Source organism: Lepidochelys kempii, chromosome 24, assembly GCF_965140285.1.
Source record: "Lepidochelys kempii isolate rLepKem1 chromosome 24, rLepKem1.hap1, whole genome shotgun sequence".
In the NCBI taxonomy this organism is placed as follows: domain Eukaryota; kingdom Metazoa; phylum Chordata; order Testudines; family Cheloniidae; genus Lepidochelys; species Lepidochelys kempii.
In genome coordinates, this window is record NC_136403.1 from 15348870 (window position 1) to 15372823 (window position 23954).

Sequence of the window (23954 nt, forward strand, 5' to 3'; positions counted from 1 at the left end):
AGTATCCCACAGACTGAGCCCTGGCATCGGGGGAGCTGGAATGGGGGAGGAGGGAATGGGAGGCCCAGAGGACCCCTGACCGAGGGGTTAGATTGGGGGACCCTGGTGCAGAGAGGAAACGGGGGGCACAGAGAGCCCCTGCTAAGGGGAAAGAGGTTTCAGGGAGTCCTACGGTTCTCCACCCCAGTGCACCCCAAGGCGCGGAGACTGTCTCTCACCGTGTCTGGGTGGCACTGGGCACAACGGGGCTGCACGGAGCTTGGAAAAGAACCCAGGAGTCCTGGCTCCCAGCCCCCCCGCTCTAACCACTAGCCCCCACTCCTGCCGGCTCGAGAAGGTGCAATTACCTTATAGTGCATCGTGCAGCCGCGGCTCCAGCAGCCGATCTGGCCAAGGGGGAGCTGAGCGATCAGTCCGGCACCTTTCGAAGGCGAAAGGGGAAGTGGCACCGGGGGGGGAGGGGGTGAGATTTCTGTGGGTCCCTCTGGGGTGAGCTGGGGGGGCAGGCGCCAGAGCTCCTTGAAGGGCAGCTCTAAACGTCCCCCTTTAACTGCAGGTGCAGGGGGTTGTTTAGCAACATCTGAGTCCTTTCACTTCCCTCTCTCTGGCTAAGCAGGGGCGGGCACGATCTGGGCACGGATGGGAGATGGGCAGGGAGCCGGGGTGGGGGCTCCCCCTGGCAGGCAGGGCTGACTCCAATGCCCCAGCATGGCACTAGGGGGCGCTGTGCCTCAGGGGAATAGAAAGGTCACTAATTGCTCAGCCTGGACCCGCAATCAGCCTGGGGCCCAGACAACAGGGGGCGATCGTGGCCTGGGCACGGGGGTGGGGTGGAATATACCATCCTACCTGTAACCTCAGCCCCGTTCCATTCAGAGGGGTCCTTCTCTGGCCCCGCGTCCACGTCCCCCCGACGTGGGCACAGACAGAATTACAGCGAGGGTCTGCCTGGCCTGGGCTGTCGGTTCCTTAGTACTGCCGGGCTGCGGTCTGGTCCCAGGACAGTGCTGACCCCTAGGGTTTGGGTTTCGCCCTGGCGGGCCGGTCCCCCTTTCCCGGCCCTGGGAAACCGCTGGCTGAAATGTGGCCGGAAAGAAAAACACCGTCTCTGGTTCTGTCTATTGGCCCCTCTCCCGGCCCAGCCCTTCCCGCCTCCATCAGCAGATGTCCTGGACCAGCCACAGATCCCCTGAGCATGCTCACGAGCAGCAATGCCGGAAACCTGGATGAGGAGCGTTTCTAGCACGACAAGCCAGACAGCCCTGCCCAACGCCCGGGGACTGGAGAGCCACGCAATGGGATCAGAACAAAGTACCCTGCGCTAACCACTAGACTCCCCTCCCAGCACCCAGGAGGCCTGACTCTTGTCCCTCCCCCAGCCACGGACAGAACCCAGGAGTCCTGGCTCCCAGCCCCCATGCTCTAACCCACTGGACCCCTCTCCCACCCCAGAGCTGGGGACAGAACCCAGGAGTCCCTGCTGCCAGGCCCCTGATCCCACCGCTCGTCGCCCGACTGCCCAAAGGGGCAGACACACACACACCTCAAGCTGGGGGTGTGATCACTGGTCTTCAGACTCTTTCCCACTGTGTGTCTTTCTGCGTCCCCAGCAGGAAATCCTGCGCTCCGGGGATACTGCCAGCCCCTCGGACAATCCTGGAGACTATTCGAACAGCCTGGGGACTATTGTAACAGAGCCCGGCTGAGGTCCCTGCGAGCCGTGGTCCCCTCTGCGCTGCCAGGACCCTGAACCCCATGAGACTTCACCGTCAACGCCCCGGCCTGTGTTCACCCTCCTCGAGGAGCCGGGAAAACCCTCTGAACCAAGCTCACGCCCACTGCTCGTCCCCCAGCTGCCGGGTTCTCCTAACTTTGACTTGAGCCTGGAATTTCCTGCCTGTCTCCTCTCTGGGATTTGAAATCTCCCTTGTTCCCCTCTCCTTTGCTCCTGGGAATTGCTCAGCACGTCTCACTTTTAACCCCAAGTTAACCGCTGTTTTTTGTCTCGGGATTGCCACTATTTTTACTAAAGTTGGTCTCGAAAAAGAATTACCCAATCCCTGCATTGCGGAGCTATTTATTCCCAGTCGAGTTCTCCAGTAGAGTGATGGCCACATCACCCCAGCTGGGGGTCTGGCCCCATTCATTCCAATGGAGCTACGGCCGCTTGACCCCAGCATAGGCGTCGAGCACCCACCGGCAGCCCCCCGTCAGTGCTTCCCCCTCCCTCCCCGCTCCTCCTGCCCACCGGGGCACAGGGGAGAGGAGCGAGGACGCAGCACACTCGGGGGGGTGGGAAGAGGTGGGGTGGGAGCAGGGCAGGGGTGTGGCCTTGAGGGAAGGGGTGGAGTGGGGATGGGGCCTGGGGCAGAGCCAGGGTTCGAGCACCCCCTGGCACAATGGAAAGCCGGCGCTTGTGGACCCCGCTGGGATCTGCCCCATTGAGCGATGGCTTCTCTTTGTGTTTAAGGTCCCGGCCGTGCAGAGGGGTCCCAGGCTGGTCAGAATTTCGGCGGAGCTCAGTGGGAACCAGCTTGGGGATAGACCAACTCGCTGTAAATATCCTGGGTCGGTCCTTGGAGTTCCTGTAGGCCCAAACAGAGAGCCAGTGAGATCCCTGCTCAAAGGGCCCCAGGGCCAGCGGGGTGGGTGCTGCCAGGACCGGACACTCTGTGGCTGGGGGAATCTCCCCTGAGTCGGTAGCAGGACGGGGTCTCACACACACACTTAGGCAGCGCCGGTTCCACCCAGCAGGGGGCAGGGATTCGCAGTGCGGGGGGTGGGGAGGCTGCAGCCGCGACACACTCCAGCCAGCAGGGGGCAGAGGGGCCCGGGAGGTTGCGGGGGAGGGTAACAGACCCTGCGCTCACCTCATAGGGTGACTCCGTCTCTGGCCTGCGGGAAAGCTCAGCGCCTCGTGGGAAAGGGAAAATAGTTTCTGTTGTTAGATCTGGGTCCCCGAAATCTCCAGCCTCCTGAATCCCCCAAGTGTCTCCCACCAGCCCCCCTAAACCACCGGCCTCCCACCCCTTGACTCCCCCCAAATGTCTCCCGCGAGCCCCCCACACCACCAGCCCCCTGAATATCGCCCTAGTGTCTCCCACCAGCCACCCCAAATCACCAGCCCCTGGATCCCCACAAGTGTCTCATGAGCCCCCCAAACCACCAGACCCCTCACCCCTGTAGCCTTTATTTTTATTTGAAGTGAATGCCAGTGACACAGACAGTCGCGGGAACAAGGTCCCCTGTCTCTTCTCAACTGGATTAAAGTCGCCAGCTAAGTGACGACTGTCCCCGCGTATCCAGCTCCTAGAGCGATCCATGTACCAGTGAGAGCTACACACGTACTCGCAGCCTCCCACACGGGGCGAGGGGCTGCTGGGTCCCCCGTGGATCGATGGTCAGGAGGGGGATGGTTCCCGCTGGAGTTTTCCCAGAGGAAGCTCAATGTCCCTGCTCTGGGCACCAAGACCTGTAATAACCTCCCTGCCCAGCGGGTGGGCAACAGTTGTCCTGCGTTTAGCTGCCTCCCCTATTTAATGTGACGCCCCTTGCATCGCGCCATGCGTGACAAACCCATCTGGCAGCTAGTGAGTTAGAGCAGGGGGCCGGCAGCCAGGACACCTGGGTTCTCTCCCAACCCTGGGAGGGGAGGGGGGTCTAGTGGTTAGAGCAGGTGGGGGGTTCCCTGCAGTCCCCCCTCTAGCTGGTCTCTCTCCACTGCGGGTGGTTGATGTTGCTCTGGGTCATCACAGGAACCAACCAGCCCTTTGCCCTTTCCTCTGCTCCCCAGCGCCGCGGCTGCCCGGGGTCACCATGAGGTGTCTCCTCTGGCTGCTGTTCCTCCCGGGTAAGGCCCCTTTGCCTCGCCCTGAAGGTCTGGCTCCTTCAGACCCACAGAGCCCTGGGGGCAGGGGAGAAGGGAGGGGAGACCTGGCTGCGGGGGTCACAAGCTCAGAGGAAGGTTTTCCTCTGTGAGATTTACTCCACTTGCATCAGAGTGATGGGATCCAGTGATAGGGGGTTGGGAAGGTTGTGTCGGGATTCAGGATTCCTGGGTTCTCTTCATTGTGCAGATGGGGAAACCGAGGCACGGAGGCACACCATGAGCTGAACAGGGAGTTTAGTGCTGGGAATCAAACCCTGATCTCCTGAGTCCCAGTTCAGCACAGGAAGCGCCAGGCCAGCCTGCGCCTCGCTGCCATCTCAGTCTCTCTGCTGTTTCCAGGCTTCCTGTGTCACTGAGACCAACCCGCCGAGGTGCCCGCATCCCTGATCGCTTGGACAGGGGCCTGTCTGTCCATCCCGTGCTGCTATAAATCCTGCCTCCTGAACCCCAGAAGGCCAAACAACCCAACCATCAACTCCCTGGCCTGGTACCTGAACCCTGGGTATGACCCTGAGAAGAAAGATTTCAGTGACACCGTCCTCTATAAACACAACGCCTCCATCAGCCCGGCCTTTGCAGGGCGCGTGAGGTTCCTGGGGGACCTGGAGAGAGATTGCAGCCTGCAGCGGTGTGACCTGCGGGCCAGCGAGAACGGCTCCTACGGGCTGAGACTGATCCTCTCGAACCCCAGGAAGAAGCAGGAGGAGGAGAAGCGGATGACTTATCAGTGTGAACGTGATGGGTAAGAGGGAAAGTCCTGGGCTTCCTTGAAGGAACAGACTAAAGACTCATAGTCACCGCTCTAGCCACGAGACCCCACTCCCCTCCCAGAGCTCGGGAGAGAACCCAGGAGTCCTGGCTCCTGGCCCCCCTACTCTAACCACTAGACTCCACTCCCCTCCCCTCACGGAGCCAGGGATCGAACCCAGAAGTCCGGGGCCTCCTATAAAGGAGGAATGAATCACTCACCTGCAATATTTTTCCCATGTTCATGGGCTGGCTGCAGATGTGGGATTGCCCGGTGCCATCCGGAGAGCCCGGGAACACCTTGGTGGGCACGCTGCCACGGAAAGAGAGAACGTTACGGGGGCTGGGGATGGCGCGAGGGCATTTGGGTCGCTAGCATTGGGTCGGCTGCAGCGCCGTGGCTGGGGATTGGACAGACTGCGTCGGTCAACAGCGTACAACCCCTGTGGGTGAGTGGCTGGGGATGGACCCCTGGGCTAAAGCACCCAGACCTGACATGAATCATGGACTTGGGGAATGGGGCCTTTCCTCTCTAGGGGGCACTGGCTCCAATCCAGCCCCACAGCGGAGGACGAGCTGCCTCGGGGTGGTGGGGGCAGGAAGGGTGCACACGGCCTTTCCCTTCTAGAGCAGCGGTCCCCAAACTGTGGGGCACACCACCCTACGAGGGCATGGAGGAACTTTCAGGGTGGCACGGCAGGGCTAGAGCCAGCCCCCATAGCAGGCAGGGAGGGAGCGCCACCCAGCCCCGCTCCACGGCAGCCACAGCTCTGGCCCCAGTCCCAGCCCCGGCCCCAACCCCGACTTGGACAGATCCTATTATGGGTAAGGGAGGGCCACCCGCCGCGGCGCTTTTACGGACGGGGGCGGCGCTCTGGATTTTCGGTGGTGGGTCCCTCACTCGCTCCACCGAAGACCCGGAGCTCCGCCGGGGCAGTAAAAATTAAAAAGGCGCTTAATTAATTAAAGGGCCCCCGAAATGGCTTTGCCTCAGGCCCCCTGAAGCCTCTCGGCGGCCCTGGACCAGAGCCAGGCCCTGCTGTTACCTCGGGAGCTTGTATGCAAAGGCAGGCAGAAGTGAGATTGGAAAGAGCTTCTGTCCTGCTCGGGGGGGGGGGGGGGGATTTTATAATCCTGTTTTATGGAGGGGGAAAGTGATGGACAAAGCTCGTCTAAAGTCATGCAGTGAGTCAGCAGCAGAGCTGGGGATAGAACCCAGGCGTCCTGGCTCCCAGCACCTCTTGCTCTCGCCTACTAGACCCCACTCCCCTCCCAGAACCAGGGAAAGAACCCAGGAGTCCTGGCTCCCAGCCCCATAGATGCACTTACCGGATCACTGCTCAGTCCCTGGCGTTCGCTCCGCCTCTTCCTACAAATAAAGGAGACCAACAGCTCGGAGGCAAAACGACATCTGCTTCGGTTCAGGAGGGGAAGGAACAGGACAAAGGCTCCCACAAAATAGAACCTCCTGCCTGGGCTTGACCCCTGCTCTCCTGACCACCAGCCCAGCCGTGTAAGCAGGAGGCCACCCAGCCCTTCCCAGGCCCCTGCGGGTGTCAGGTATCTGTGTGGGACCCAACCACCACCATTCAATCACCTCCCCCTGACTGGGTTTCCCTGCAGCCGAACTGGCTCTGCAATTCTCACTCCCGGATTGCGGGGTTCTCCGGCAAAGGCCAGGCGGGAGGAGCTGGGGATGGCCAGACGACCCGAGACGCGGATATCACCGGTTTGCAAAGCAAGCGCAAATACCTCCACACTATGACGCCGACCAGCCCCACCAGCAGCAGCAGGATGAGTGCAACTGCAGGTCCCAGGATGTAGGCGGGAGCCCAAACACGGGGGGTGGCTGGAAAGGAAAAAGGAGGGTTCTTGGATCAACCCTGCAGCAGATTTTTGAACCCCATTTCCTGAGGGACGGCAGCCGGGTAACAAGCCCACAGTGAGGCTGCATGGGGCTGGATCATTACACGTGGTGGCTTTGGAGTCAGCAGACCTGATGCTCAGATGCGAAGCCCTCCCGTCCCAGCGCCCCCAGCCCCCTCTATAAGCTGTGCTGCCCAGCTGGATGACATTTCCCATGATGCTCCACTATCTCCCCTCTTGGTGATGGAAAGGGTGCCTCATAGGAATCCATAGTCAGGGTGCATCGTGGGAGATGTAGTTTCAGAGCCTTGTATCCTCATTCTCCACTCTAGGCCAAGGTGTCTGTCTGGACTACATCTCTCATGATGCCCCACCAGCCCCTCTCTTGGTGCGGGAAGGGCGTGCATCACAGGAATCCTACGCCAAGATGCATCATGGGAGATATAGTCTGGCTACAGATCCTGGCGTACAGAAGAGAATGGAAGCACAAGGCACTCAAACTACAACTCCCATCAGGCCATTTTCAATTGAGATATTTCGGTTTTTGACATTTCTATGAAAAGTGGAGCTTTCCCACTTGGGAAAAAAAATCTATTTCCTGGCCAGCTGTACTAGAAAGTTTGTTTTTTTTAAATGAAAACCAAGATCTCACAAAATCCCATCATTCCATGTGTGTCATAGGAGTCCTTCGGTGTGGTGCATCATGGGACTTGCAGTTCCTGTTCCTCACGCTCTCAGCCTCCTCTGTCGGCCAGGCTGTCCGGCTGAACTACATCTCCTACGATGCACCGCCTGGTCCCCTCTTGGTGCGGGGTGGGGCGCTTCATTGGAATCCCTGGCTATGGTGCATCATGGGAGATGTAGTCCAGCCCCTGCCTGTTTGATTAAAGGGCTGGAGGAATCACAGCCAGCCTCCCCAAGACCTCGGGAAAAGGCAGTGATGGGCCTAGGGAAGGATGCTCCATAAAATCTAAGGCCAGAAGTGACACAGGCCTCAGGACTCCCCTGAATTCATTCCCATTTGAAAGAGAGCAAACACTTTATCAAAACATCCCAGCTTGATTTAAAGATTCCCCGGGACGGAGAATCCACCATGTCCTGAGATCGTTCTTTCAATGGCAAATTCTCCTCCCTGTTCAACATTTGCACCTTGTCACGGATGTCACGGAGTGTGGGGGAGTCCAGGCCCTGCACCCCTCTTCCTGGGATCCACTGAGACTCTCAGCCAGCCAGTAAAACAGAAGGTTTATTGGACAACAGGAACACAGTCCACAACAGAGCTTGTGGGTACAACCAGGACCCCTCAATCACGTCCTTCTGGGGGAGCAGGGAGCTTAGACCCCAGCCCTGGGGTTCCCTGTGTTCCTCTCCCCAGCCCCAAACTGAAACTAAACCCACCCAGCAGGTTCCCTGCTGCAGCCTTTGTTCACATTCCTGGGCAGAGGTGTTACCTCCCCCTCCCCCTCCTGGCTCAGGTGACAGGTTCTCAGGTCTCCCATCCCCAGGGCACATTCCCAGGTCAACACTCCCCCCTCCCTGCTGAGTCACATCGTCACATCTCTCCCCCCTTCGAGACTGAACTGAGCGGGGTCACGCTGACCAGTGACCTGGGGAAGTTCGGGGCCCCCTCTCCGGGACAGTGCATCCGCTATCAGGTTGGCACTTCCCTTCACGTGGACCACGTCCATGTCGTAATCCTGCAGGAGCAGGCTCCATCTCAGGAGCTTGGCGTTGGCTCCTTTCATCTGGTGCAGCCAGGTCAGGGGAGAGTGGTCGGTGTAGACGGTGAAGTGTCGCCCGAAGAGATAGGGCTCTAGTTTCTTGAGGGCCCACACTATGGCCAGGCACTCCTTCTCGATGGCCGCGTAGTGTTGCTCCCGGGGTAGCAACTTCTTGCTCAGGTACACGATGGGGTGTCTCTCCCCCTTTTCATCCTCCTGCATTAACACCGCCCCCAGTCCCGTGTCTGAGGTGTCGGTGAACACCACAAAGGGCTTGTCAAAGTCTGGGTTTGCCAGAAGTGGGCCACTGACCAGAGCCTTCTTCAGCGCCCGGAAAGCCACCTGGCACTGCTCGGTCCAGACCACCTTGTCTGGCTTCCCCTTCTTGCATAGCTCCGTGATGGGGGTGGCGATGGCGCTAAAGTGGGGCACAAATCTTCGGTAGTATCCTGCCATCCCAATAAAGGCTTGGACCTGCTTTTTGGTGTGGGGAGCGGGCCAGTCTCTGATCACCTCCACCTTGGCTGGTTCCGGCTTTAGGCGGCCGCTCCCCACCCGATGGCCCAGGTAAGATACTTCCGCCATCCCCACCTTGCACTTCTCCGCTTTTACAGTCAGCCCAGCCCCCTGGAGTCGGTCCAGCACTTGTCTAACCTGGGACACGTGGTCCTCCCAGGTCTGGCTAAAGACACAGATGTCATCAATATACGCCACGGCAAAACTCTCCATCCCCCTCAGGAGCTGGTCCACTAGGCGCTGGAAGGTGGCCGGCGCTCCCTTGAGGCCGAAAGGCAGGGTCAGGAACTCATAGAGCCCCAGAGGGGTGATAAAGGCCGGTTTCAGTCGGGCATCTGCATCCAGCGGCACTTGCCAGTAGCCCTTTGTAAGGTCCATGGTGGTAAGGTACCGAGCTCCTCCCAGCTTGTCTAGGAGCTCGTCCGGCCTGGGCATGGGGTAGGCATCAGATACAGTGATGGCATTGAGCTTCCGATAGTCCACACAGAACCGGACCGACCCGTCCTTTTTGGGGACCAGCACCACCGGCGAGGCCCAAGGGCTGGCAGATGGCTGGATCACCCCCAAAGCCAGCATGTCCCGGACCTCTCTTTCCAGGTCCTGAGCAGTTTTCCCTGTGACTCGGAAGCGGGAGCATCTTATCGGCGGGTGCGACCCTGTCTGCACCCGGTGGACAGTCAGATTAGTGCGTCCAGGCTGGTTGGAAAACAGCTGTCGGTACGGATGCAGCACCTCCCTGACCTCAGCTTGCTGGGCAGGGGTTAGCTGATCCGAGAGGGGAATTGTTTCCAGGGGGAAACCAGCTCTGGTCCCAGGGAATAGATCTACTAAAGGGTCATCTCCCTGCTCTTCCCACTGTCCACACACGGCCAACACCACATTCCCCCTGGCATAATATGGCTTCATCATATTCACATGGTACACCCGGCGGTGGTGCGCCCGGTTCGACAGCTCCACCACATAGTTTACCTCATTGAGCTGCTTGACGACCTTGAAAGGGCCCTCCCAGGCGGCCTGTAGTTTGTTCTTTCTCACTGGGATGAGAACCATCACCTGATCCCCGGTGGCGTAGGCACGGGCCCGCGCCGTGCGGTCATACCAGACCTTCTGCTTCCTCTAGGCTCTGGCCAGATTCTCCCTGGCCAGGCCCATGAGTTCCGCCAGTCTCTCTCGGAAGATCAGGACATACTCCACCACTGACTCTCCATCGGGAGTGGCCTTCCCCTCCCACTCGTCTCTCATCAGGTCCAGGGGGCCCCTCACCCTCCTGCCATATAACAGTTCGAAAGGCGAAAATCCGGTAGACTCCTGGGGCACCTCCCTGTACGCGAACAGCAGGTGAGGTAAGTACTTGTCCCAATCCTGTGGGTGCTGGTTCATAAAGGTTTTCAGCATCATCTTTAGCGTCCCGTTAAACCTCTCCACCAGCCCATTGGACTGGGGGTGATAAGCTGAGGCCCAGTCGTGCCGGACCCCACATTTCTCCCACAAGCACCGGAGCAGGGCCGACATGAAGTTGGAGCCTTGGTCTGTCAAGACTTCCTTGGGGAACCCCACTCGGCTGAAAATGGTCAGGAGCGCATCGGCCACGGTGTCTGCTTCAATGGAAGCTAAGGGCACTGCCTCGGGGTAGCGGGTGGCAAAATCTACCACCCCCAGAATGTATTTCTTCCCCGACCGGGTCGTCCTGCTGAGAGGCCCCACGATGTCCATGGCCACCTTCTGGAAAGGCTCCTCTATGATGGGCAAAGGTCTCAAAGCCGCTTTCCCCTTGTCCCGGGCCTTCCCCACCCTCTGACAGGGGTCACAGGATCGGCAATACTGCCGGACCGTGGTAAAGACCCCGGGCCAGTAAAAGTTCTGTAGCAACCTCTGCCGGGTGCGCTGGATTCCCTGGTGCCCTGTGAGGGGGATGTCATGGGCCAGGGACAGGAGCCTGCGGCGATACTTCTGGGGGACCACCAGCTGCCTCCTGATCCCACAGGACTCTACTTCCCTTGTGGGAGCCCATTCTCGGTACAGGAACCCCTTCTCCCACAGGAACCTCTCCTGGCAGCCTCTCCTCATGGTCCGTACCACCCTGAGGTCGGCCAGGTCCCTGAGCTTCCGCAAGGAGGGATCTTTCCTCAACTCGGCCTGGAACTCAGCGGCTGGGGAAGGGATGGGGCCCGGTTCCCTCTCACTGGCCAGGTCTGAGGCCTCCGCCTCTCTGAGCCGTGCCCCTCGGCGCTCCCTCCCCACCAGGGTAGGGTCCTGCGCCTCCGGTGTGATACCCTCCCCGAGGTCAGGGCGCAGTGCCCCTCGCCGGCTCTGGCTACGCGTCACAACCAGGGCGGCCTGGGGCTTGCTTGGCCAGTCCTCTAGGTCTCCCCCCATCAAAACTTCAGTGGGCAAATGGTGGTGTACCCCCACATCCTTGGGGCCCTCCTTGGCCCCCCATTTCAGGTGTACCCTTGCCACGGGCACCTTAAATGGGGTCCCGCCCACCCCTGTCAGGGTCAGATAGGTGTTGGGCACCACCCGATCTGGGGCCACCACCTCGGGCCGGGCCAGCGTCACCTCCGCGCCCGTATCCCAGTATCCATTGACCTTCCTCCCATCCACCTCCAGGGGAACAAGGCACTCTCTCCGGAGGGACAGCCCCACGCCCACCCTGTAAACCGAGCACCCTGAGTCCAGAGCCTCCAGCCCTCTGGTGGAGCTGGCCTGGGGTACTCTTCCCTCCGGGGCAGGTGGTAAACTGGTAGGCCCCCTTTCCTGGGTCGTCTGCCCCTCGTCCAGCTGGGTCCCTACCCAGTTAACCCTGGGTAGGTTGGGTCTGCTCAGTCTGTCCCTGAGCCCGGGGCACTGGGACCGTACGTGGCCTCTCTGGCCACAGTGATAGCAGCTCAGGTCACGTTGGTCCCCTCGAGCGGGTCGGAGGGGCCCGACGCCAGGCGTTCCCCTTGGGAGGGGGTTCTCCCTATTTCCCCGCTGGGAGGCCCCCTGATGACCCTCTCTCTGCATCGGGGGGGGGCCTGTTCTTTTGGGACTCCTCCCGGCTACCCCCTGACCGACTGTTCAGAAACTCGTCGGTCAGCTGCCCTGCGTGCTGGGGGTTCTCGAGCTTTTTGTCCACCAGCCACAGCCTCAGGTCGGACGGGCACTGATCATACAGTTGCTCCAGTACGATTAGGTCCAGCAGGTCCTCTTTAGCTCGGGCCCCAGCTGTCCACTTGCGGGCATACCCCTGCATCCGGTTGACCAGTTGTAGGTAGGTGACCTCAGGCGTTTTACGCTGACTCCGGAACCTTCTCCGGTACATCTCGGGGGTCAGCCCAAACTCACGGAGCAGGGCCTGTTTGAACAGTTCATAGTCCCCTGCCTCCTGCCCTGTCATCCGGCTGTACACCTCCACGGCTTTGGGGTCCAGTAAGGGGGTGAGGAACTGGAGCCTGTCCGCAGGGTCAACCCTGTGCAGCTCACAGGCATTCTCAAAGGCCGTCAGGAAGCTATCCATGTCCTCCCCCTCCTTCCGCTGGGCCAGGAAGCACTTATCAAAGCTCCTTGCAGTCTTGGGTCCCCCCGCACTCACCGCAGCCGGGGCCCCACTGCTCTTCAGCCTGGCCACCTCCAGTTCATGCTGTCTTTGTTTCTCCTTCTCCTGACGCTCCCTCTCCTTCTCCTCCTGCTCATGTTGACGTTGTTTCTCCTCATGTTGACGTTGTTTCTCCTCATGTTGACGTTGTTTTTCATGATCCTCCAGCTCCCTCATTTTCATCTCCCTCTCCCATTCCAGCCGCCTCCGCTCCAGGGATGGGGAGCTCCGCTGGGAGGATCCCCTGCTGGGTGCCGGGGTCAGGGTGCCCTCGGTATTCACTGGGCTTCCCCCAACCCCTTCCCCAGGCATAGGTAGGAAGGGTCTCAGGATGTCCTCGGCAGCAGTCTGACCCCTCCCAGCCCGGTCAGGCCCCAGGGCCCATGCTGCGTCTGCCGGGCGGCTTCCCTCCGGGACAGGGATCGGGTCATCCAAGCCATCCCTCTCCTCCAACTGGGCAACCAGCTGTTCCTTGGTGGACCTCCCGATGCGCAGCCCCCTCTGCCTGCACAGCTCCACCAGGTCGCTCTTAAGGCGTTTAGCGTACATCTCCCTGCTGGCCACTCGCAGGCCGGGCAGCTTCCCACGGTTTCCAGGAAAAGCCCTTAGTGTGCCAGTCCTTCTTGAGGTCACCACCTCTTTGCCAGGGTCGAGCTGCAGACTCCTCCGCCCCTGGAACCGCTCGCTGCAATCCCCCGGGGGACCCTGTTACTGCAAAAGTCCTTCTCTCTGGTCACACATTCCCAGGGGTTAACCGCCCCCCAAAACCGTCTCTCTCTGAATCTTCAGCACGCCTGGTCCCCGTCAATTCCCCTTCGTTTTACTGCTCCCCAGTCACTTACTGCAGGAAGCGCCGTTCACGGGGTGCAGTAGATCCCACCGCTACCACCAGTTGTCACGGAGTGTGGGGGAGTCCAGGCCCTGCACCCCTCTTCCTGGGATCCACTGAGACTCTCAGCCAGCCAGTAAAACAGAAGGTTTATTGGACAACAGGAACACAGTCCAAAACAGAGCTTGTGGGTACAACCAGGACCCCTCAATCACGTCCTGGGGGAGCAGGGAGCTTAGACCCCAGCCCTGGGGTTCCCTGTGTTCCTCCACCCAGCCCCAAACTGAAACTAAACCCACCCAGCAGGTTCCCTGCTGCAGCCTCTGTTCACATTCCTGGGCAGAGGTGTTACCTCCCCTTCCCCCTCCTGGCTCAGGTGACAGGTTCTCAGGTCTCCCATCCCCAGGGCACATTCCCAGGTCAACACTCCCCCCTCCCTGCTGAGTCACATCGTCACACACCTTATTGCCAGTCTGAATTTGTCTAGCTTCAGCTTCCAGCCCCTGGATCTCTATCTCCTCAGCCGCCAGGCCCATTATCAATGTTCTCTTCTCTGCGTAGGATCTTCCAGACGGGGCTCACGTCACCCCTTCCCCTTCCCTTGGTTCAGCTAAACAGATGGAGCTCCTGGAGTCTCTCACCCTGGGGTAGGCTTTCCAACCCCTGACTCCTTCTCATGTCTCTTCTCTGACCCCTCCCCAGCTGATCAGCACCTCCTGGGAGTGCGGGCCCCAGAACTGGGCACAGGACCCCAGACGTGGTTGCACCAGGGCGAGATCCAGAGGTAAAATCCCCTCTCTGCTCGATTCCAGATTGCCCTGTCCCTGCACCCCGGGATGGCACTAGCCCTGCTGGCCACCGCGGCACTGGGAGCTCCACCGCAATCGCCACAATGACCCTCCCCAGCTGGGCCTACGGCACAAAGGCACAATCCCAGCCCTTCCCCCACCCCGGAGGTCTCTTTTCTCAGGTCCCCGGCACTTACAGAGGACGGTGATGTTGATGGGGGGGGACCTGGACTGGCCGATCCCATTGTCGGCCTTGCAGCGATACTCCCCAGCCTGCTCCGCCGTGATGCTCTTCAACACCATTTCCCGCCGGGATCCCCCCAGCTGCCGGTCGCCCCGGTACCAGGTGTAGGAGTTGGGGGCGGGGAGGCTGCTGGTGTAACTGCACGTTAGCGTCACCGATTCCCCTGCCTGCGGGCTGGTGCCCGGCGCTGCCGTAACATGGACACCTGTGGGGGCGTCTGGGGGGCGAGACAGAGACACGGGGCGTGAACGGAGAGAGACAGAGTGGGGGGACCTGGCCCAGAGGGTGGAAGGGATCCAGGGCAGGGGGTGAGGGGCAGGGCCTGGCCCATGTGGCTCCAGGGGGCGAGAACAGGCAGGGCGGCATGGGGATATGGGGGAGGGGTCACGCAGAAGGGTCTGGGGGCACAAGGCAGTTGCGGGGGAGAGGGTCTGGCCCAGAACAAGCTGGGGGCCTGGAGCAGGTGAGGGGTGGTACAGGGCCTGGCCCATATGGGGCTGGGAGTCTGGGGCAGCTTGAGGGGGGGCAGAGACTGTCCCAGAGGGGTCCGGGGACACAAGGCAGATGGAGGGGCAGAGCCTGGCACAGAGGCGGCTGGACACCTGGGCGGGAGGGGACAGGGCCGAGCTCAGTGTGGAATGGGCCCCCGGGGCAGGTGGGGGGATGAGCAGCGGTCCAAAGGGGGCTGGGGGCCGGGGGCAGGTGCAGGGGGACACAAACTGAATTTGTCTCTGCTGGCCCAGCCACGGGAGCGATGCAGAGGAGCAGGGGGCCCAGGCCAGAGCCAGCAGCACTGGGTTGAGCAAACCCGGGTATTAGGAGGCAGGGGCGGAATATGAGGCTGGGGCTCATGCGTTGGGAGGGGTGAAGCAGGGGGGACGAGGCGGAAGAGGGTGAAGCGGGGGGGGACGAGGCAGGTGGGGCGAAGCAGGGGGGAGGAGGCGGGCAGGGGCAAAGCAGGGGGGACAAGGCAGGGGCACACGGGGCTGCTCCAGGAGGCCCTGTGGGGAGTATCGGGGGCTGCGAGGGAGGAGGCTCTCGCCAGCCCTCGCTACTTACGCTGAACTTCTACTGATTCCCTCGCAGAGAGGCTCAGATACCCCCAGCCGGGGCCGGACACCCAGACCCCGCACGCGTAGCTCCCTCCATCGGAGACGGCTGCCTTCTCAACATGTAAATCCTGCCCGGCTCCTGGCAGCCACACGTCCCCGTGGGACCAGACGTATCCAGTGATGGGCCGCAGGGCAGCAGCCTGGCAGTGCAGGGTAAAACTGTCGCCTTCCCTTAGTGGTGCCTTCCCTGCCAGCCACGAAACCTCCACCCTGGGCACTTTGGGGGCGACTGAGGGGAGAGTCGGGTGAGAGTTCGTCAGCTGGACCCCAGGACTGAACGAAGGGGCAGGTCCCTCCCCGTCCAGTCCCTCGGGGGGAGAATATTTGCTAGAGCCAGATGACAGTTTTTGAGGGAATAGAACCCAGGAGTCCTGATTCCCATGCCCCCTGCTCTCACCCACAGATCCCCTCCCCTCCCAGAGCTGGGGAAAGAACCCAGGAGTCCTGGCCCTGAGTCTCCTCCACTTTAACCCACTACACCAGCCCCCTCCCAGAATTGGAGATAGAAGCCAAGAATCCTGACTCCCTGTTCCCGCACTCTAGCCACTTGTCCCCAATCCCCTTCCTGTGTCAGGGATAGATCCCAGGTGTCCTGGCTCCCGCCGCCCCTCCTCTAACCATGCCATGTGTAGAAGCAGACCTCACCTGTCCCCAGGGGCTGGGTTTGGTCAGAGTCACACTCATCCCTGTATCCATCCACCTGGCATCTCAGCGCCGCACCGGGGTCCAGCTGGGACGGGGATATTCGCAGCTCGGTCGCCCCAGCCCCGCCCGAGGTTTGCCCTGGGCTCCGCCGTGCGCCATCTCGGTCGTACCACGACGGGGGATGGGGGCAGGTTGCCCCCACGGAGCAGGTGAGGGAGGGTCCCGGTTGTGTTCGGCGCCCCAGGGAGGGCTGGCACAGATCGTCTGTGAGGAGAGGAGGAGTCAGGAGCCATTGAACCCTGCTGGGGCCCTGGGCCTGGCAGCGCTCCCAGGGGTCACGGCCTGGCTGCAGAGCGGGGAGCAGCCCCCAGGGTGTGGGCATGGCCCAGCCTGGGAGCTCGGCAGGCTCCGGCAATGAGGGCTCGTGGCCAGGAGGGAGAGCAGCGAAAGTTCCCCTGAGACACGGGGAGCGCTGGGTCTGCCCGGAGGGGCGCAGCCGCCAGTGGGGGGCACCACACGTCGGGCCTCAGACTGGAGCCCTAAGCGGGATTGTTTTTAATTCTGTCCCGTTCCTGTTATTCAAGTGCCCTGCTTTGGTTTTTGCATTTTCATCCCCCTCCCAGCCACAAAATCCTTAAATCCCGCAAATCCGACAAGAGAGACAGATCCCCCCAGGCTGCTAAAACCAACCAACCACCCGACAGAAACCGGTGGGTGACGGTCTGATCTGTACCAACGGGATTCAGAGACAATTTTTACCACAAAGAGAAGAAAACAAATCTTGCTTGAACCAGGTACAAACACACTTCAACTCCTGTTATCCCAGAACGGGTCTGACCTGACTTGGGCGGGTGCATTTCCCCAGGTTTGGAGCAAGGCAGATAAACACGGAGAGGAAAGAGAAGCTGAAACAAAATATTTAGCTATTTCCCCAGTCGCCGACTCTTGGTACATTTATGAGATTTAGTGTTTTCCGGCCAATTAACGCAGCCTGGTTTTTTGCCCACCCCCAACAAAGCTCATTTTACCCGCTCCCGCTGTTTTGGGGGGTCCTGCAGGGTCCCAGTCCCACTATAGTCTCCACCTGAGAGCCCCTCACGCCTGCTGCGTTATGCTGGCTGCAGGGTCAGTCCCAGCGGCTCTTCAGCGCAGGCCAAGGGTTAGACAGAGGGACGGGGACGTGGGTCTGGCAACACAGCCTGGGAGTCTGACCCACAAGTCCGTCCCCCCCCCCCGCTCTAGCCACTCCCCCGCCTCCTCTGGAGCTGGAGAGAGAACCCAGGAGTCCTGACTCCCAGCTCTAAGCACTTGGATTTCCCAGCAAGGCAGAAATGGGGGGGGTGTGTTTGTGTGTGTTGCTGTTTTGATTTACACGACCATCCATCACTCGTGCCAGGGCCCTCTACTTCGAAGCGGAAGCTCGCGCCTGTCTGTGTGTGTCCGTGTGTCCGTGTCCCGGTGCTGCCCCCTGCTGGAGGGGACGAGCCCTGCTTGGGGTGTCTGCGCTGGCGTGTGCGGCCCTCTCTGCGGTTCTCCTCGGGCCCTGCCTGGACCCGGGGGTGCTGGACGGAACCTGGTTACCGGAGACATTGAGCCGCTGTCCTGGCTCACTCGTCCATCTGTCCGTCCTGCCATCGCGCGCTGCATGGAAGCAGAAGCGGTAGGTGCCCTGATCGCTGGGGCGCAGCCCCGACACCCGCAGGGAGCAGTCGCGCTGCAGGTCCCCCAGATAGCGGGCGCGCCCCTTGAAGTCCGCGTGGACACGAGCCTCGTCCCGGTGATAGACGGTTTGATCCTTCTCCCGTGTCCAGCTCACAGCACTGACCGTCCACCCCGTGGGGTAGGTGAAGGAGCAGGGGATGGTCACGCAGGAGTCGGTCCCTCCAGCCAGGGGCCCTGGTGCGAGTCTCACACCCCACTTCTGGGCGTAGGCGCCTGCCGGGGACAGGAATCGGGGATCAGACCGGCGCCCAGCCCCTGAGAGTTGGGGAACCCGCCTGCAGGCTGGACTGCTGCACGGATCCCGCCGGGAGAGGCCAGCATCAGCTCAGCCCCCAAACCAGGGGCTTTAAAACACAATCGGGGATGATGGGTTGTGGTTCTGTCTGAGCCCAATGAGCGCTCCCCTGTGAATTGGGGAAGGGGAATTTGGAGATGCCCCCCCCCATCAGTCCATCCCCAGCAACTTATCACCCCAGCTGCTGAATCACTCCTGTCCCCCCCGAGTTCTCCCATCAGTCCAGGCCGACCCCCTCCCCTCATCTGCCCAGCCCCGCTTCTGTCTAGTCCGTCCTTAGTTCACCCCCCCTCACTTAAGTCCCCCTCAACCCCAGCTCAGTTCACCTCCCCATCCCCTCTCAATTCAGCCCCGTATATTGCCCCCCAGTGCACCCATCATCCCCTCTCAGTTCAACCCCCACCCATAGTAGGGTGTCTGACCCTTGGGCCAGAGGCCCTGACTGCAGGAGGAGCCCCCCTTGTGAGGGGTCAGGTTAGGGTTGCCAACTTTGCTTGGACAAAGTACTGCCAGTTTCATCACATAATAATCTTTAATTAAAATTTAATTGTTAATTCCTGGGCACTCCAGGACAGTCCTGGAGGGTTGCCAACCCTAGGTCAGGCACTTCCCATGCACAAGGAGCGGGGGCGGACGCGGGCAGGGTCCAGCCGGGCCGGAGCTGGGCGGACGGGCAGGGCAGGGAGCAGAGCTCTCCGGGCCGGCCCAGGAGACACCCTGACTCGCTGTGACAGCCAGAAGCCCGGAGGCAGGACGTGGCGGAGGGAAAACGGCAGCCCGGGGGACGAGAGCGGCTGAGGCCCTCGCTGCTCAGCCGAGGGTGGCTGAGGCTAGACCAGGCTGACTCTGCCATGAGAGCCAGGCGTGTTCTCCATCGGGGTGAAACCAGCAGCGAGGACCCGGCCACTCGGGGTCAGGTTCAAGGCCAGACGCCCCCTAGGCTTGAACTGGAGCCGCTGGTGCGAGTGGCTGGGATTTCTCTGCGATGGAACCCGGTTCCAAGCACCCTCCCGGCAGTGTAGACGCACTCCCAGGACTGGGGAAACAGTCCCCACCGGTCGCCTGGCTGGCAGCGCGTGGCGTCTGTGTGAATTACTCACCGCTCAGGAGGCAAAAGGCAGGGACCAGCACCAAGGCCATCTCCGTCCAGGGCAGAGCGCTCAGCCGGCCTGGGAGGGGAAAGGGGCTGGGAATGATTCACCTGCAGCATTTCTGGGTGACAGCTCGTTTACGCCGGGCGATGGCGTCCGGCCACGGGATCGGCTGCGTCACCAGGTATTTTACACCTAGGACCCTTCGAAAAAGACCTTCCTAACCAGAAGGGAGTAAAGCTTGGAGATTGGACCGGCGGAGCAAGGATTGGTTGTATTTCTATCCCCGTGTGCTTTGCTGGACATGTGTGCTGGGCTCACGGCCTCAGGAGTGAGGTGCAGCCACCTCTGGGGAGGGGCAAGTGGCTCTTTGGCAGCTCACAGCAACACAGAGGGCAGTTTCAGGGCAGGACTGGAGGACAGTTCCTATGTGGAGCCGACATGTGCAGGGAGAGTCAGGGAGGTGGAGCAGAACAAATCGCTTTGGGGTGTGGCAGGGACCCCAGGGGGACATTCTGACCCATTAGGAGAGAGCCATGTGGGGGAAGGGTATCACAGACACAAGGGGCAGGGCCGGGGTTCAGTGTCTCAGCTGGGAACAGCAAAGCCCCAGAAGCAGCGATCAGCGTGGTCTCCCCTATATGATCTCAGACACTTTCACAGCCTGCCCAGTTGCTGGTCTTTTCAACAGGCACTGAAATGCAGCCTGCTCTGGGGTAGGGCTCGGCAGCTGTTTAACAGCGCAGGGTAAAGTAGCCCTGCCGTGTTCAGTCCCCATCCTACACAATGAGCTCGTCGGGCAGATTGGCTCTCACACCGTGTTTGGGAAGCCCCAGTGTATTTCCAATGCTACCCCCAATGACGGTGTGACAGCGTGGCCCAGTGGCTAGAGCACGGCTGTGGGACACAGAGCCCTGGGTTCTCTTCCTAGATCTCTCAGGGAGCCACCATACAATAGCGGGCCAGTCACTCCTTCTCTCTGTGCCTCAGTTTTCCCTCCCACCCATTGTCTATTTTAATTATAATTTCTTTGGTGCAGGGACGGTCTCTGGCTGTGTCTGGGCAGCGCCTGCCTCACCAGGCCCTGGTCTCAGCTGGGTCCCCTCCCATAAGAAACTCTCACCGTTTAATCTCCTGTCAATGATTTAGAGATGCGAAGAATCATTCTCCCCCTATCTGGCTTTTTGCCCCCAAAACAAGGAAAAGTAGCTCATACCTGGGACCTGGGCCTGGGTTAGTGGCTGGGACTCCGGTCTGATCCCACCGCTAACACTAAGGAGACAGCAGAGAGGTTGGGGGTAGGTAAGGAGAAATCATCTTCATTTGCATCTGTGGCAATAGCCCCAGGCGCGGTGAGTGGCTGGTGCCTCAGGGGAGGAAAGGGAACCGTGATCCTGTGTTCCTGGCCTTTAAAGGCAACCTACTTGCTGGTTTGGTAGCAATAGGCTCTAGTGGTTACAGTGACTGAGACTCAGGACTTCTGGTTTTTATCCCCAGCTGGGGAAGGGGAATGGGGTCTAGTGGTTAGAACAGGGGGCTGAGAGTCGGGACTTGGGGGTTCTGGCTCCACGCACTTCACTTTGTTGTCTGGCTGCAGCAGACAAACTTCCCCTTTCTCTGGAAATTGTGAAGCTCAACCCCAGCGCTGGTTACAAGGGGGGTGGGGAGGTGTGTGGTGTTGCCTGTTCCTTTTAACCCTGTCCAGCCCCAGAGACTCACCAGCCATGGGCTAAATGGGCCCACTGGGTCAGAGTTAGAAGGACCACAACACCCATGCTCAGAGAGACCCTGGTGAAGGGATGAGGCTCGGTCCTTTTCTAGCGCTGGCCAGCTGGGATCTCAAAGCATCTGAGGAGTCGCTCAGCCCTCGGAGTAAGAGGAGGGTCCCCATCCCCCATGGACAAAGGGCAGAACCAAGAATAGAACCCAGGAGTCCTGACTCCCAGCCCCACTGCTCCAACCCATTAGACCCCACTCCCCTCCAATAGCTCAGGATAGAACCCTGGAGTCCTGGCTCCCACCCACTGCGATGGGTTCCCTGGGGTGCAACCTGGAACTGGGGTACTGCTGAGCCCTCTGTCCCACCAACCTGGGCTCCCTCTCACACTGTGATGCTGTGACAAGCTACAAACCTCTGGCAGGTCCTGCCCTGACACAGCCATCCCCAGGCAGGGACACGCTCAGCTGAGTCCCATGAATGGTCTCCCAGCCCCTATGAAACAATAGAGGCTCCCGCCAATCCCCCCAGCTCTCCACCTACGACCCCAGGTCTGTACCGTCCTGCCCTGGTCCGAAGCCTGACCAGTGTACGTTTATTACCCAGTTGTGATGGGGTGGACTAGGCCCAAAGGCCCCCTGCGGGAGGCCTCAGGGTTCAACCCCACCCATCCCAGGAACAGAGCAGTGGGGCAGGGGGAGGCTTAGCAGTCGTCCCCCAGGAGGTCTGGAGGGAGGCTTAGCTGTCCTCTCCCGAGTGCCCGGCCATGTTTGGTCCCCGTATCTTACACCGTGAGCCTGTCCGGCAGGGACTGGCTCTCACGTTGTGTTTGGGAAGCACCCTGTACTTTGGCAGGCCTAGCACAAGCTGCAGGAGGATAGTGTCTCCAGGGAGGAAGCCCTGGGGATACGGCCCCGTACCAGGGCTGGGCTACTTTAAGACTCTAGCCCAAGGAGGGCCCGAGAGAGACACCACCAGCGGGGTCCTGAGATAGGCCCTGTGGACTGTATCCCCCGGAAGGGGTTTGCGCCGGCTAACGTACAGACAGTGTGGCTCGGCCGCAGGGCTGAGTCACTGCAAACCTGCCTGAGAACCACCGAAAGGGGGTCTCCAGACCTAAAAAACGCAGACACGCCCAATCAGAAACGGGCACTCGTGAGAGGTGGGTGCCAACCCCGGCACACCGATCCACCGCTGCCACAAAGGAAAGTGGACGCACACCTGCCTTTGCGACCCGAGCAGATTTCCCAGGCACTTCAACCACAGCGCAGGGTTTTAGGTAAAATATGAACCAGGTTTATTCACTGCAGAACGATGGATTTCAAGTGATTGTAAGCAGTGAGCGTAGAGATCAAAGTTGGTTACCTGAGACATAAAAGTAAAATCGCATTCTGAGTTCTCTAAACTAGACAGGATTTGAATCAAGCCGTGTCTCGCGCTGATAGACAATAGAAGCATCTTCCATACACCGGCTGGGACTCCCCTTCAGGCGAGGAACCCGTCGCCCGTTCAGTCTTTGTCCTCCAGACATGTCTCCAGGTGTTGCATTGTGGGGGGAGTTGAAGCCAAGTGATGACGTCACTTCCCCCCCTTTAGAGTTTCTTCCAGCTTGCTGAAACCATCTTTTGCCATGACGTGAGTCAAGCAGCCTCCATTGTGCACCTGCTCCCTCTCAGGGCACGTCGACACTGGCAACGTTACAGGGCTGGCAGTTACTGCGCCCCTCAGAGAGCGCTGAAGGGAAACCGCTGTTGTGTGTTCACACTGTCAGCTGCCTGCACAACAGCGTGTTCACACTTGCTGCACTTGCGGCGGTATTCAGAGCGGTGCACTCTGGGCAGCTATCCCCAAGAGCACCTCTTTCTCTTCTGCCGCTAAGACTTGTGGGAAGGCGGAAGGGGTCACAGGGCATCCTGGGTCCTGTCTCAAGGCCCCGTGATGCATTGCTCCGCATCCCGGCAATCCCTGTGCTTCCGTCTACATTTGGCGCCAATTTTCAACTCTTTGTGTACTGTGCATCCTGCCTATTCGGGGAGGAATGGATCCTGAACTGTTGACCAGTGTGCCGCTCGCTCTGACTAACACGTCACGAGAGGCAGTGGAGTAATTCCTGAAACTACCAAGGCAAGAGGAGTGCGACATTGATCTCGCCACGCATAGGAGCTACGACAGGAGATTGCTTGTGGCATTCACGGAGGTGCTGACCACAGTGGAACGCCGCTGTGGGGCTCAGGAAACAAGCACTCCGTGGTGGGGTCACATCGTGGTGCACGTCTGCAATGGGAGACAAGCCTGTGTTCTGCAACCCTCCTGCCCCCAGCAACTCGCTTCAGCAATTCCCCAAATCAGGTCCACTTACCAGAGGACTCCTCTCCTGTTTGTGCTTTGCCAAGCTCCGACTGCTGTGACCGGCTAGGCTGCTCCGGGGTAGAAAAGAGCTCCTGACTGCCTGCTTCTCTGGTCTCCGAGTCATCCTCTGCCTCTGGGTCCTCCTCCCCGTCTTCGTCCGAGATTTCCTCCTCCTGGCTCAGTCCACTCTCGACTGGCACGTGAGCCGACGAAGTATCCACAGGGGCCTTTGCAGTGGAGGTGGGGTCGCCGCCGAGCATCGCGTCCAGCTCTTTGTAGAACCGGCAGCTGGTGGGCGCAGCACCGGACTGGTGGTTTGCCTCCCGCGCCCTGTGGTGGGCGTTCCGCAGCTCCTTCCCTGTGACCCTGCACGGCAGTGTGTCCCGGCCATGGCCCCTTTCTCTCCTGCAGCGTGAAATCTGTCCCTGGGTATCATAGTTCCTCCGGCTGGCGCGCAGCTGGGACTGCACAGCCTCCTCTCCCCAAGGTCCAGCAGCTCGGCATTGCTGCAAGCCGGGCATCGCCTGGTGCCTGGAGCAGGCAGGGCCACCTGGACAGATGCACTAGGACCACTGCACGCGTCACCGAGCAAAAGGAAGGGGACTTTCAAATTTGCAAAGGAACGTACGGGCTGGGGCTGATGGTTGGTCACCTGAGGGCAGGGCAGTAGATTTCAAACCGCTGACCAGAGAAGTGAGAACGGGCATCGGGGGACACCTCCCGGAGGCCGGTCGCAGCGCTGTCGTCGACCAGGGTGTCTACGCCGGCACCGCGGCTCTGTAGCCCCGGCGCAGGAAGCTCGACGCCTCTCGTCGGGGTGGCTTTTTTTAAAGCCCTACAACAGGG

General features: G+C 60.4%; 1 protein-coding gene across 5 annotated transcripts; it reads right to left on the reverse strand.

The window, feature by feature from the left end:
* Window positions 1-2061: 2061 nt before the first annotated feature.
* LOC140902809 (sialoadhesin) lies at window positions 2062-23685 on the reverse strand. Of its 5 annotated transcripts, none has more exons than XM_073323290.2 (11): window positions 22125-23209; window positions 20259-20314; window positions 19052-19120; window positions 17516-17869; window positions 15935-16198; window positions 15237-15518; window positions 14131-14394; window positions 6389-6485; window positions 5966-6005; window positions 4859-4949; window positions 2062-2585 (listed from the first exon to the last, which is right to left on the reverse strand). In XM_073323290.2, exons 3-11 carry the CDS (start codon window positions 19089-19091, stop codon window positions 2158-2160), a joined length of 1860 nt encoding a protein of 619 aa, XP_073179391.2. In that variant the 5' UTR covers window positions 19092-19120; window positions 20259-20314; window positions 22125-23209; the 3' UTR covers window positions 2062-2157. The 5 variants fall into 5 exon arrangements, with proteins under 5 accessions (XP_073179391.2, XP_073179392.2, XP_073179387.2 ...); XM_073323291.2 differs by having other exon boundaries at window positions 23119-23195; XM_073323288.2 differs by lacking the exon at window positions 20259-20314 and adding an exon at window positions 2871-2914 and having other exon boundaries at window positions 2436-2585; window positions 23119-23685.
* Between the last annotated feature and the right edge of the window lie 269 nt (window positions 23686-23954).

What these genes read in the sequence shown, in the direction of transcription:
- LOC140902809 (XM_073323286.2), bottom strand. Translation starts at nt 23,629, where the DNA reads ATGCCCGGCTTGCAGCAATGCCGAGCTGCTGGACCTTGGGGAGAGGAG. An exon ending in GTCGGCGTCATAGTGTGGAG is followed by an intron (nt 6,006 to 6,388) that starts GTATTTGCGCTT and finishes CTTTATTTGTAG; the next exon opens with GAAGAGGCGGAGCGAACGCC. An exon ending in ACATGGGAAAAATATTGCAG is followed by an intron (nt 2,586 to 4,858) that starts GTGAGTGATTCA and finishes TTGGGCCTACAG; the next exon opens with GAACTCCAAGGACCGACCCA.